Source organism: Phaethon aethereus (assembly GCF_964289735.1).
Source record: "Phaethon aethereus genome assembly, chromosome: 25".
NCBI classification, from domain to species: Eukaryota; Metazoa; Chordata; class Aves; order Phaethontiformes; family Phaethontidae; genus Phaethon; species Phaethon aethereus.
Genome location: NC_138601.1, coordinates 2,710,850 through 2,722,891, shown reverse-complemented (window position 1 = coordinate 2,722,891; position 12,042 = coordinate 2,710,850). Strand labels below are relative to the sequence as shown.

General features: G+C 53.1%; 1 protein-coding gene across 1 annotated transcript in view; it reads left to right on the top strand.

Annotated features, from left to right (window-relative positions):
* Positions 1–7,398, top strand: part of LOC309413518 (acid-sensing ion channel 2) — a 507,892-nt gene extending 500,494 nt beyond the window's left edge. Inside the window, exons 7-10 of the mRNA XM_082010670.1 lie at positions 722–813; positions 2,619–2,698; positions 5,764–5,832; positions 6,048–7,398. Coding sequence (XP_081866796.1) covers positions 722–813; positions 2,619–2,698; positions 5,764–5,832; positions 6,048–6,149 — 343 coding nt within the window. The 3' untranslated portion in view covers positions 6,150–7,398. The remainder of the gene's footprint in view (positions 1–721; positions 814–2,618; positions 2,699–5,763; positions 5,833–6,047) is intronic.
* Positions 7,399–12,042: the final 4,644 nt, after the last annotated feature.

Here is a 12,042-nt window from a genome sequence, read left to right as displayed (position 1 = left end):
ACAGATCTCCTTTGCCTTTTGTGGGAAAGTGTCTGTAAAACCCTGTTGGTAATTTAGACCATGCTTTAGCCCATGCTAAGACCAGACCTTGCCAGTGCATCCATCACTGAACAGAGGTATGTCCTCCAGGGAGGTTTTATCTCCACCTTGAAGAGATGAGGTGTAGGTTGCTTTCATCTCTGTAGACATGTTTCAGGATAACTGTATAGTCCTTCCCTGGCCTTGTCTCCATGAGCATACCCCGTATCCACCAAAAAAATAATTCTCTTCTTATTTTGACAGGGAAGCCCAGTCTTGCAGGCCCTGTCTGAGATGTGGCTGCTCTCTACTTACGTCTGGGCTGTGGACCTCAGGCAGCCACTGTCTTTGACCTTTCCCAGCCCTGGGCACATTATTGCCTTGCGGAGGCAGCAAGAGTTACTCCATATTAAGCATCTTTCGGACTCTTGCTGTTATCAAAGTGAGATCCAGAGCTCAGATTCTGAGAGATCTTGGGGAAACATTTTCCAGCTTCTACTAAGGCTGCCAAAGTCCTAAACAGTGCCCTATGGCCTTGGTCTCCAGGAGGTCCAAGTGTCTGTGGGTTGCTGAGGACCCCAGAAAGAGAACAGTCAGGATAGAGAGGGGAATAGAGTCCCAAAGTCCCATTTTCTTTTCTTCTCCCAAAGCACATGAGGCTGCTGCTGGCTGATGGGCTGATGCTATTGTCCTCTTTCTACAGAGAGAATATTCTTGTGCTGGACATATTTTTTGAAGCACTCAACTATGAGACAATTGAGCAGAAGAAAGCCTATGAAGTGGCAGCCTTACTTGGTAAGGAGAGATCAGGGGTGGTAGTGTTTTGGAGTCTGTGTGAGCCTGTGCTGGAGTCCTTGCATGTTTATGGGGCAGCTGCTACGAGTGGATGCACAGCTTATGTGCCCTGAAAATCCCAGCAAGGTCCAGACACATTCCTGGCCAGCACGCTTTCAGTCCCATCTCTTATTTTCCTGCCAACACCAAGCTGTCTCAGGAATGTCCCAGGGACTACAGGTAGTCCACGTGCCACCTGTGAAAGGTTAACGTGAGCTGCTCCAGCTCTGCTTGCTACCAGGGCCCTATTATTTGGAAATTCCAGGGCTGAGTGGGTGATGGATGCTCTCTGTGGTGCTCCCCATGCTGGAAGGGCAGCGTGTGGAGGACAGCTCTTAAAACCATCTACCCATCACCTCTTACGTGCTCCAAATCCATTCCCTTTTCCAGCCAGGACCCTGAGCTCTTTGCCTTTGGGTGGTGCCCCACAGCTTGATGGGGAAGGTGGAAGAGTTGTTGGGTTGCTCAGTCTTAACCTGGGTCGGGCTTTGCGGGTACCACCTACAGATTTGGGTGCTTGGGACCTGCTGGCCTTGGGGGTGGAGGTGTTTGGTCAGGAGAAGCAAGCACGCTCTGTGCCCACGCTCAGCCATTCAGCTCCCCCATGTGCTACCCCAAGGCCCAAATCCCAGCTGGGGTGCAGGGAGCGATCAGCACCGTCGTTTGAAAGCTGGAGCTGGGCCATCCCGCGGGGCCAGACGCTGCAAGCCTGCCCCAGGATGGGGGATGCTGCAGGAAGCAGGGCACCCCACATCCCGTTGGGTGTCCCCACATCACCCCGCAGTGGTAGCTCTGCAGAACATACATGCCATGAGCCTTCTGCACCTCCTGTGGGTTCCCCAAGAGTTCTACAAGAAGGAAGAGGAGGCTGGTGATGAAGCCACTTTGACATAAGCCTCCTTATTTGCACAGCCTTGCATGACCCTCATTCCCAGGGCACTGTGGGCTTTGGGAAAAGTCTCACCTTCCCCCAGTACTCAGGACCTTTTGAACCAGCAGTTTGCCCCCAAGCACCTTTTTTCCTCTTTCCTGTCTGTCTCTCATGGACACCCACAGCAAAGGTCCTGGTGGCCCCTCCACCCACAGGTACCTTTGCTCTGGGGAGCAACACAGTTGAACCGTTGGTGTTTTGCAGCAAAATCCATGAGGTTTGTCTTCCCTGAAGTACACAGTTTGGTACAGCACAGCATCTCACGTCAGGAGTCATCTTCCTGGCAGATCCCTGGAAGTCTCCTCTCCCTATGGTGCCTCCTCCGCAGCCCTTCCCCGGCCCTGGGGGATTGTAGGACTCGAGCAGAGGACAGACTTGAGATGCTCCCCAAAAAAATCGGGCCATCTTCCCTCTCCCTTTCCTCCCTTTGGAAGGTTCGAGTTTTTTTCTCAGCTCCAGGAGACATTACCCAGTTCTTCTCCAGCATCTTTCTCCTTCCCCCAGCCAGTTTGGGAATTGGGCTTTGGGATTCCTGGGATGAAGCTTGCTGTCTGACAGATGGTTTCCTTGGATGCCAGCGTGAGGTATCGCATCCTCATTAGGCTTCCAGCTGATGGCCTCATTAGCAGGAGAAATGCTTTGGTGGCCAGCAACGTCCTTCCTGGAATGCTTTTCATGCCATTAGAGCTGTTGGTGTTTCTGGGGGTCGTCCCTTGCATTTCCTTGCTCTTTGGGGACGGCAGCACCCAGGGCAGTTGCACCACGGTTGCACGGGTGCCTCTAAGAGCATTTACCCCAGGGGCAAAAAGCATCCATGTGTTGTTCTCTCTCCTAGGTGACATTGGAGGCCAGATGGGGCTATTTATCGGTGCTAGCATCCTCACTATACTGGAGCTCTTCGATTATATATACGAGGTAAGACCCTCACCCTTCACCGTATTCCTCTCGTGGGGTGTGGGTTTGCCAGCCTTGATGCCAGGCTGGGGTGGTCATGGACCAGGACCCTCCATGCCCAGTGTGCACACATGGATAATTAATGTTATAATTAATGGTACTGGATAATTGATGCTCTTTGATAGTGCTATATAGTCGGGGGTCCCTGCATCGGTGCCAAATGAGTAGGGGCTCTCCATGGGAGGCTGGCGTGCAGCCATGGCATGGCATAGCCGGGTTTACTTGGCACCCTGCCTCTGCTAACGAGGTTTGCTTCTCGCTCGGGCTAATTAAGCACCACCTTCATGTGGCTGTGCTGCTTCCCACCCCGGAGCTCGCACTGCTCAGGGTGCCATGGCTCCAGGGTGCTGGCTGGGGACCTCCTGCGGCACCCTCCTTGCCCTGTCCCCAGCTGGGCTTCTCCCAGCAGCATTCCGTTACCATCTTCTCTTAAACACACCTTTAATTAATGCCTAAGTCCCAGTCCAGCCATCAGGCAGGAGAAGCAGCAAGGCCAGACCTTGTACCACTGCCGGGGGGTGGAAAAGCCTCAGTCCCTGGTAGCTGCTCTCTGCAGCTCTGCCAGCAGCCCTGGAGCAAGGAGCTCTCTAGGAAGCCACCAAGACGAGCTCGAGCGTGGTCCCGTGGCTCTGCCGTGGCCAAGAGCAGCTGCTCCAGAAAAAAGTGCAAGCCCTCTTTAATGGGAATTACTGCGATAAGCAGTCCGGAGGGGACGTTGCTTTCTGGCAGCCCTCCCTCCTCCTGCCCTCCAGCAGCAGAGTTACAACCCCAGTATATTTTTAATCGCTTTTTGCCTAAGCGCGTTCCCCCAGTGAAGGCTGATGTCTCAGCCCAGCAGCACAGCTCAGCATCTCCCAGGGGATTTTGGCTTTTCTGTGCCGCCGTGCCGACACAAGCCTCGGTGGTCCCATGCTGTCACAGCCTGCCTGCAGGCATCATCCCGCCAGCATCCTCTGTCGCTGCCCCTGCGAGCACAGAGGCAGATTCCAGCTGCCTTTTGGACCTATTCCACTTCATTTTCTCACCTAAATGGGCCACAGTCCAAAACAACCCTCCCTGGAGCATTCTCCCTGCCAGCTGTTGATTTTTCTTCCCAGTCTTCATCACCACATTGCAGAAGGCTTCATGGTGGGAGTCAAGCTCATGATTTTTGTTTATAAAAAGGGAAATTGAGGCAGGGAGAGGGGCTGCAGCTGGATGCGAGCTGCTAAGGAACACCCAGTTTGCAACAAGATGACCCCAGGGATCTGAACATGCAAGCGCATGTCCCGTTTTATAGCAGGAAAGAATGAATTTATGGCTTGGGATAGTTTCAAGGAGGATGCACACACCTATGGAGACAGGCAGTTCCCAGCAAATTTGGCACATCCCAGCCCAAGATCCTTTGCCCTTGTCCCTGGGAAGGTGCCTCCTGCTAATTCAGCTCATCTACTCATTGCCTGGTGGTTTTGATGCAATGGCTTTGGGTGCCCTGCACCCAAATATGCAACATCTCAGACCTGCATAGTCCAGCACTTTCATAGCCCTGTCGCAGCCCGTATCATGATGGGACCAGGGATTTTTAATCCCATGGGATATTGCAGGCAGGGGTTGTTAGAGGCTGTTGCATTAATGTGTGCCAAGCCAGGTGGGTGCACAGGGATGTCGGGCAACCACGATCTCTCCTCCGAGCTCACTGGGGCATCTTGAAAACCCTCATAATGTTATTAAAGTTGGGATGCTGGCTTTATGTTTTAAGATAATCACTCCCCATCACAGTCCCTTCTGGGCAGCTGTTAGCACTTGGTGGCATTATTCTGCAATAAAATATATTGAAAATCACAAGTATAAAGCTCATAATGGCTTCAGAGTGCAAACAAAACCTGCACCTCAGTTTGTATCTCAGGTTGAATGCACACAAGACTTCATTAAAATCACCTGTTTCCAGCTTTCTTGGGGTTCTTTCATAAGAAGGTACTAAGAAACCTCAGAAAGTTTGAGGTTTTCTTCTCTGTGTTTACTACTTTCTTTGATATCTGCTTATAAAACTTGACAAATAGTTTCCTTTTGCTGGGGTTTTTTTTTTTCCTTCTTTTTGGGCAAGCATGCTTTAAGAGAGCAGCTTATTTCCTTGGAGAGGCTCCCCATGCATACCTGGGGCTGAACGAGCAGGTTCACCCAGCCATGCCCCATGCAGGGGTCATCTTCCTGGTCACCCATGAGAGATACTTAACCCACACCAACCAAGGAGATAAGGAGCAAAATGTCTTAGTGCCTAATGGACATGGTTGATTCAGTCTGCTCAGAGTTTCATTGAGGTGGGGTTCAACACACCTAAAACTCAATTGCGTTTTCAACCAAAGCATTTGTCAACTCTTGAGATTGCCAGCAAACAGCTACAACTACTCTTTCCCGGCAGCTTAGCCAAAATGGGATGAAATATTGACCCTAGAGACGTTTTTTCTGCATCATTTGCTCAGCGCAATCCTTCTCTTGGTCCTGCCTCAGGGCAGAGTTACGTTCCTGGGATCGTCGGGGTCCCGAATCCCCACCACACGTCACTGCCTGCCAGCCAGCATCCACCTCACTTCCTTAGGAACTGACCCAATTTTTCAAGTTTTTAGCTTGCTTCTGTTTTTTTTCTTTTCCTCCAGTGGAAGTTTTTCAGAAAAACACTCTCACTTTCAACCTTTCTGGGATTTCCCTTGAAAATACGTTCTTCAAGCAGCAGCGGCTGTCAAGGAAATAATGTGGCAGCAAAGGGGAACGGCGCTCACCTAGCTGACATTTTTCAATAAACTCCCAAATACACTTTAAAATTTTGAGTTTGGGGTTTTTTTTCCATGTGAAGAATTCAGTTTTGACATACAGGGTGGTTTTCTCTGAAAGATTGTGTCCTCCTGCATATCCTTTGGAGGGTGTCCTCCAAGCCCCGCGCATCCCCTGGGGCTGTGGACCCAGCGCCGTTGGGGGAGGCTGCCCCGTGCGGGCAGGGCAGATGTCTTGCCTGTTCCTGCCCACCTTAACCCAGCCTCCCTCTTTTGCAGCTGATCAAGGAGAAGTTATTAGACCTACTCGGAAAGGAGGAAGAGGAAGGGAGCCATGATGAAAATGTGGTAAGGAGCCCCAGTGGGAGAGAGGAGGAGATTTCCCTGCGGTCGGCTCTGTAGGCAGGCGAAGTCACTCGATACGGGTGCAGCGTTCGGCCCCGGCTTGAGTTATTTCCAAAGGATTGATGCTGTGGCTCGGCCAAAGAAAGGCGATGGCAGCTGGGTGGGACAGGGAGCATCCGGCGGCCCCGGGGTAACCGTCCCCCGCTCTCCGTCCGCAGAGCACTTGCGACCCCATGCCAAATCATTCGGAAACCATCAGCCACACTGTGAACGTGCCCCTGCAGGCCACCCTGGGAACGCTGGAGGAGATCGCCTGCTGACGCCGTCTGACCGCTCCACAGTGCCAACACCTAAGGAAGGAAAACTGCACGGGAAAGCAGGGACCGAGCTCAGGTTTGCAACGGGGGCAAAAATAAATAAATTTAAAAATATTTTAAAAAAGGAAGAAAATCGCTATGCATTTAAAAAAATAAATATATATATTATATATATACTCTGCCAAAACCAAGCGAGAGGCGCCTTGGACTTGACTTGTGTTGTCCTTTCCTGTGGGGGGGTTGTCTTCAAGATATGAAGGCAGCAGCTCATTTTTGAACTGTACAAAACAAAGAGACCACCACCACCAAAAACAAAACCGCAGCCCCGCCATTTCACATGCTGCCAAATGTATAAAGCAGTTGCATGCCAGTTCTTTTTATGGCAATATATTCCTATCTGTCTTTATAAGCTCTGTTCCTCTTTACAGTCTCTGATTTTCACTACAAGAAGGAACTCGCGGGCCCAGCCATCCCCTGAAATCACCATTACTAACGTCGTAGGCTGAATTAGAATAAAGAAACAAAAAGTCGCAGCTCTTGGATTCTTCTTACGTTCTTGTCCTTCGTGTCAGTCTGTGATGAATCTTAAGCTAAGCCGGGTCCCCCGAGGCCGGGCCACCACCGGGGCTCCTCAGCGCTACCAGTCACCCCAAGGTGAGCATTCCTGGAGAGGGGCCGTTCCGGGTGGCTCTCGGATCGTCGCCCCCGGCTGCTGTGTCCGGCTCCTCCGTCGGCAGTGCCTGGATAGTCCATCTGCGGCAGGTGGGCACGGGGCGGTGGGATTCTTTTCTGTTTTCTTTTTTTTTAATTTTTTAATTCTTTCTTTTTTCCCATTAATGGATTCTGTGCTTTCTCCTCGTTCTCATGACTGATATTAAAGCTGGTCTTGTGGAAATGGCCGGGCTGTGTCATTTCTGCCTTGCCACCACCCCAAGCTGGAGCCCCCAGCGCAGCCTCCAGGCAGGATGAGGGGCAGGCACCAGGACGAGCCCATCCCACGGGCTGCCCAGGGCTGTTCCTCACCCCTCGCCCCCCTTTTACCTCTTCCACCACTTCCTGACACACCTCCTGGCCAGGTGGGCATGATGTCCTGGCCATGCTCAGCCTGTTGTGCTCAGCTACATGCCCATCTGCTCCGTGATGGTGGGGCCAGCTCTGATTTTGTGGATTGTGGTTGTCTCTTGGAGTCTCATTTATTAGCAGCCAGGAGTTTAAATAGGACTGAGTCAAAATGATGATGCTTTACTCCAATCAAGAGAGGAGATGAGTTTCCCGGTGCTCCAAACCCTGCTGGTTTTGTAGCCTGGAGGAATGGGAGGAGCATGTGATGTGTGTGTGTTTGCACCTTTGCCAGTTCATGGCTGGGTGCTGCTGCATGGCCAGTGACCTTCACCAGCATGGTGGCTACATCAGGGAGAATCACAGCTGGACTTTGAAAAGTTGTTTTGGGAGAGCTGATGGACTCCCAGATCCTGGGAGGGCATTAAACCAACCACAGGGAGTGGAGGTCAGCCCAGATTTACCTGGGGGGAGTGCTGCAGACCGGAGGTGTTGGGGTCTGCAGCTGGCTGAGGGATTGAGGACATCCCTTTGCCGTGGAGAAGGTGCGAATCCATCCTCAAGTGCCCATGTTCATGCACAGAAATGCTTTCCTTTGGGACAAATCCTGCTGCTGGCCAGAGCATGGTGCAAAGGGTGTCCAGTCTGTTGCTTGTTCTGGATGAGACCGTTAGCTCATCCCCCAAGGGCAATGCCAAGCAAGCAACCAGCCAAGGATGCTCAGGATGGGTCTGTCCTGGGCCACCTAAGTCAACAAGAGCTTCTCTGTGCTTGGACAGAAGTCCCAGCTGGGCAGATGCAGAGACAACCTCAGTGCACTGTGGTGACTCGGGAGAGGCAAGTCCTGTCCCTGCAGAGCCCAAATCGCATCCCTCCCATCCCATGCCACCAGCCTGAGCCCCACTGCCCTCCCCACCATGCCAGCAGCAGAGCCTTGGAGCAATGCTCCCACGCCTGCCGCTGCCCAAAATACCCTCTGCGAAGCAGCCACAGCAGCGGCTCTTGCGGCGCAGTAAGCCCTGTGCCTTGGAGCTGCCACGCGTCCTGCCCTGGTCGGAACTGTTCCGGCTCCTCTCGTGCTTTCAGCTTGGCGTTGGTTGGCAGGGAGCCTTGCTGAGGCAGGAACAAGGGGCAGGATTGCAGCCCAGCCTCCCGCCGTGCTCCCTGTCTGCCCAGGGCCGGCTGAAGCCCTTCTCTGCCCTTCTGCACTTGCTCACCGAGCCTGAGCAGCTGCTTGGAGGGTGACCCACCTGTACAGACGTGGCATGAGCCATCCAGAAGTGCCCGTGCGGCCATCACAGCAGCTCGAGCCATGAGCAGCAATGCAGTGTGGGGTAACACAGCCCTGCAGAGCTGTCCCAGCACCGAAGGCTGGAGCCCATCCCAAGCGAGGCCTCCCAAGCAGTGCTCATGGCCTCCCCAAGCCCGCAGGACATGGTTCTTCGTGGCTTTTCCTCCAGCAGCTGGGTTGGGGGTCTTCAGTGGCTGCTGCAAAGCTGTTCCCCACTCACCAGGATCCTCCTTCAAGTAAGCAGGAGCTGTGGCAGCAAGGAGCCACATAAACACAGGGAGGACAGGCTATTTAGCTGCAATCTCATTCTCCTTGCCTTGCTCTACAGCAGAAGGTAGTCTACAGCCCCTCGACGTTTTTCTCCCTTAGACAAAAATAAAACCAGTAAGGCTCCAAACAAAATATCTGTCTTGTGGGCTTGAACACACCCAAAAAAACCTTCAGTGAGCAAGGAGGCAGGCGGAGTCCGTTCAGACACTGAGGAGCAGCAGATGGGTTTCAATACGATCCTCTCCAGGCTGGCAGAGAAGTGCTTAGCAGGCGTGTGCTCTGATGTGTGTTCTCCGACGGGTTGAGGGTGACAGTAACTCCAAGAGTCATTTCCATGCATATATTTCCCCACTTGGCAATTTATTAAATCTCCACTAAGAGATTTTGGTAGAGTCATTGGAAGTCTTATGGTGAAGTTTGGTGAGGTGGGACACCATGGGGATGCCCAGAGGTGCTGTGAAGAGTTTTGCTAATACCACTTATAGAGGAAAGCCACTTGAATGGGGAGGTTGGCACAGGCATGGCATCTCTGATTGCTCCTGAAGAGCACGCTCTCCAAGGGACTTGCTGAAGAGCTCATTTTGTTTTACCAGTTTTCATTATCTCTTGAGACCTGGACGCTGTCCAGACATTCATTATCCATGGGTTGCCCAACAGCCATTGGTAGCAAGTGCTCATCAACAGCCTGGCCGCAAGGCTGCAGAGCTGCCAAGCTGTGTCTCCCGTTGCCAAACCCCTGTGCCAGCCTGGTCCCTGTAGTCCCTTCTGGACCAGTGGAGGGACTTCATGCCAGGCCTGGCTCAAGGTGACGCACTGCAACATCTCCAGGCTCTTAGCCATGTCTGTTGGGCTGAGCCAGCTGTCAAAGCTCAGCCTGGTCTGGGCTCCTCGTACAAACTGATCTTTCTATCCCTTATGCTCATTAATGGCTGCGAAGGGAGTTGTCCCTATATCCACGGTGGACCTTTGTACTGTATTTCTTTGTGCTTGAAGGAACGGGAGCGTCTACATCTTTGTGTTGGAGTCCAAGGGTGAACTTGGGACTTTACAGGATCCAGCCCCTCAAATGCAAAAGCAATTCACCGACAGGATGTGGGTATTGAGAGGGGATGGGGGTGAGCGGTGAGACATGGCCGACAACACCCATCCCTAGCAGATAAGCTGGTACCATTTGGCATCTAAGCCTGGAAGAGATGCCACCAGACAGGGCAAATTTAGAAATCTCAGCTCCTGGGCTACTGTGCTAAATTCCTGGGGCAGCCCTTTCCTAAAAGAGGTATTGGAATACCGAGCATGTATCTCAACCCCAAAAAAGCCCCGTGAGCACCTGAGGCATCACCACCAAACCGCATTACACCAACATGCAGCAGCATAGTGAGTAGATTGAAGGACAGACACTGCCCCACGCTGAAAGTAAGCTGGCCCAGAAACCAGCCACGCTGGAGGCTTGCAAAGCCTCCTGTCCTTTTGCCCTGTGAACTCAATACGTATCAAGAGCTGTGACGGAGCCGTCCCACACCATGCTTCAGGAGGCTGCTGTAGCTGCAGAGCACCGGCTGTTGGAGCAGGAGGGCAGCCGAGGGGGGGAAACGGTGAACGTCTTCCATCCCTCCGTGTCAGGCGGGTCACGCTGGGGCCCTCACAGCGTGTTTGGCGGCTCTCACGCTGGGGGATTTACGCTTGCCCAGAAGCCAACCCCTGTTCCCACCTCCCACCACGGGGTCTGCCCCTGAGGTTTCTCCGGCAGCGGTGCGGGTGGCCCGTGCTGCCCGGCTCTCTGCAAGCCCACAGCTCCAAGGCTCCGGATGTGCCCGTTGAGCCCGGAGAGGGGATGCTGGCTGGGGCCACCCCGGCTCTCAGGTGGGCTCTCGGCATGGCTGCCGATTCACGAGCCCTCTTCCCTTTAGCTGTGCCTGCCCTCTCCTGCCTGGAGAGCCTGTACCTGGGGGGCAGAGGGGATGGGTGGTGGAGGAAGTGGGGCTGGAGGGGTAAAAACACGGCATGTCCTGCCAGTGGATAAACATATCCCACATTTAACAGCCTCGAGCTGCGCCGGCACAGGGCACGTCCCTGCGGACTGCAGGTGTCCCGCTGCCACCCCCTCCCCGCACGACGCGGAGCCCCGCGCGGGCGGCAGCTCTTGGGAAGGGATGCTGGTGGGCCACGAAGGCTTCAACCGAGAGCTGCAAGGGCGGGCACGAGGCTTGGCAAGCTGCCTGCCGGTGAGGCAGAAGTTCAAGTCATTTAGTTTAACAAAGGGAAGGTGAAGAGGTGGCTCCATCAGACTATAAATTCCTCTGCGGAGAGATTTCTAATAAAGGGTTCTTTAATCTGGCAGACAAAGGGAGAACGGGAAGAGGGGGTCATGATGGGGAAGCTAGATGCATTCAAATGAAAGAGCCTGCCTGGGACCATGGGTGGCCCCTGAAATCTTTAAATCAAGATGGGACGTCCTTTTCCAATAGATGTGCCCCCAGAGCAGGTCCCCTGCAGCGCTCTCTGGGCTGGCTTATGGAGAAGACCTTGCAGATGGTAGTAGAGGTTTTAGAAGTGGAGGTCCCCCCGCTCTGCATTGGAGCCTGTTGATGTCTGAGTTCACCCAGATGAACTCACCGAGCTGGACTTGCCACAAATTCTCCCACCATTAGGTATCCACAAGCCTTTCTCTTCCCAAGGAATTCACAACAAGAGCTTGGACAGGTCTTCACACCGGAGTCGCTCCTCCACTCCTGCTATTTCGCTGTTTGACGTCTTTGACTTTCAGGCTCAGAGGGGTGGTATAAAAAAACTCCGTATTTTAATCATTTATCACACTGAAAGCAGTTTGATCTCCCAAGACTGGCAGGGAACAAATAATTACCACTGGGTACAAAGTGTTTTTCTGTCAAGGATCTAGCGTGTCAATTGATTAGAGGAGAAGCACATTGTGTTGACTCTGTCTTATCTATCAGCTGCAAAGCCAAATTCGTACTGGAAGAAAGCGAACATGATGCCATGTCCTGGGGTGGCCGAGGACATGCCTGCCCGCTCTCTACACTAATAAACAGCTCAGCTTTTAGGGGCTGTTGTGCTCAGGGGCATCTCAGTGGCAGCAGGCAGGAGGGCATCACGGGGCGATTCTGGGCTGAGCCCAAAGGCTGGTGCTGCTGCAAGAGCACCAGTGGGATAAGCCACACACATCAACCCATGGCTCTCATCCCGGCTGTAAAACGGGGTTTGAAGCCGCCATGAAGCCTGAAGAAGGAGAGCGGCCTTCAGATGGTGACACAGGACCCT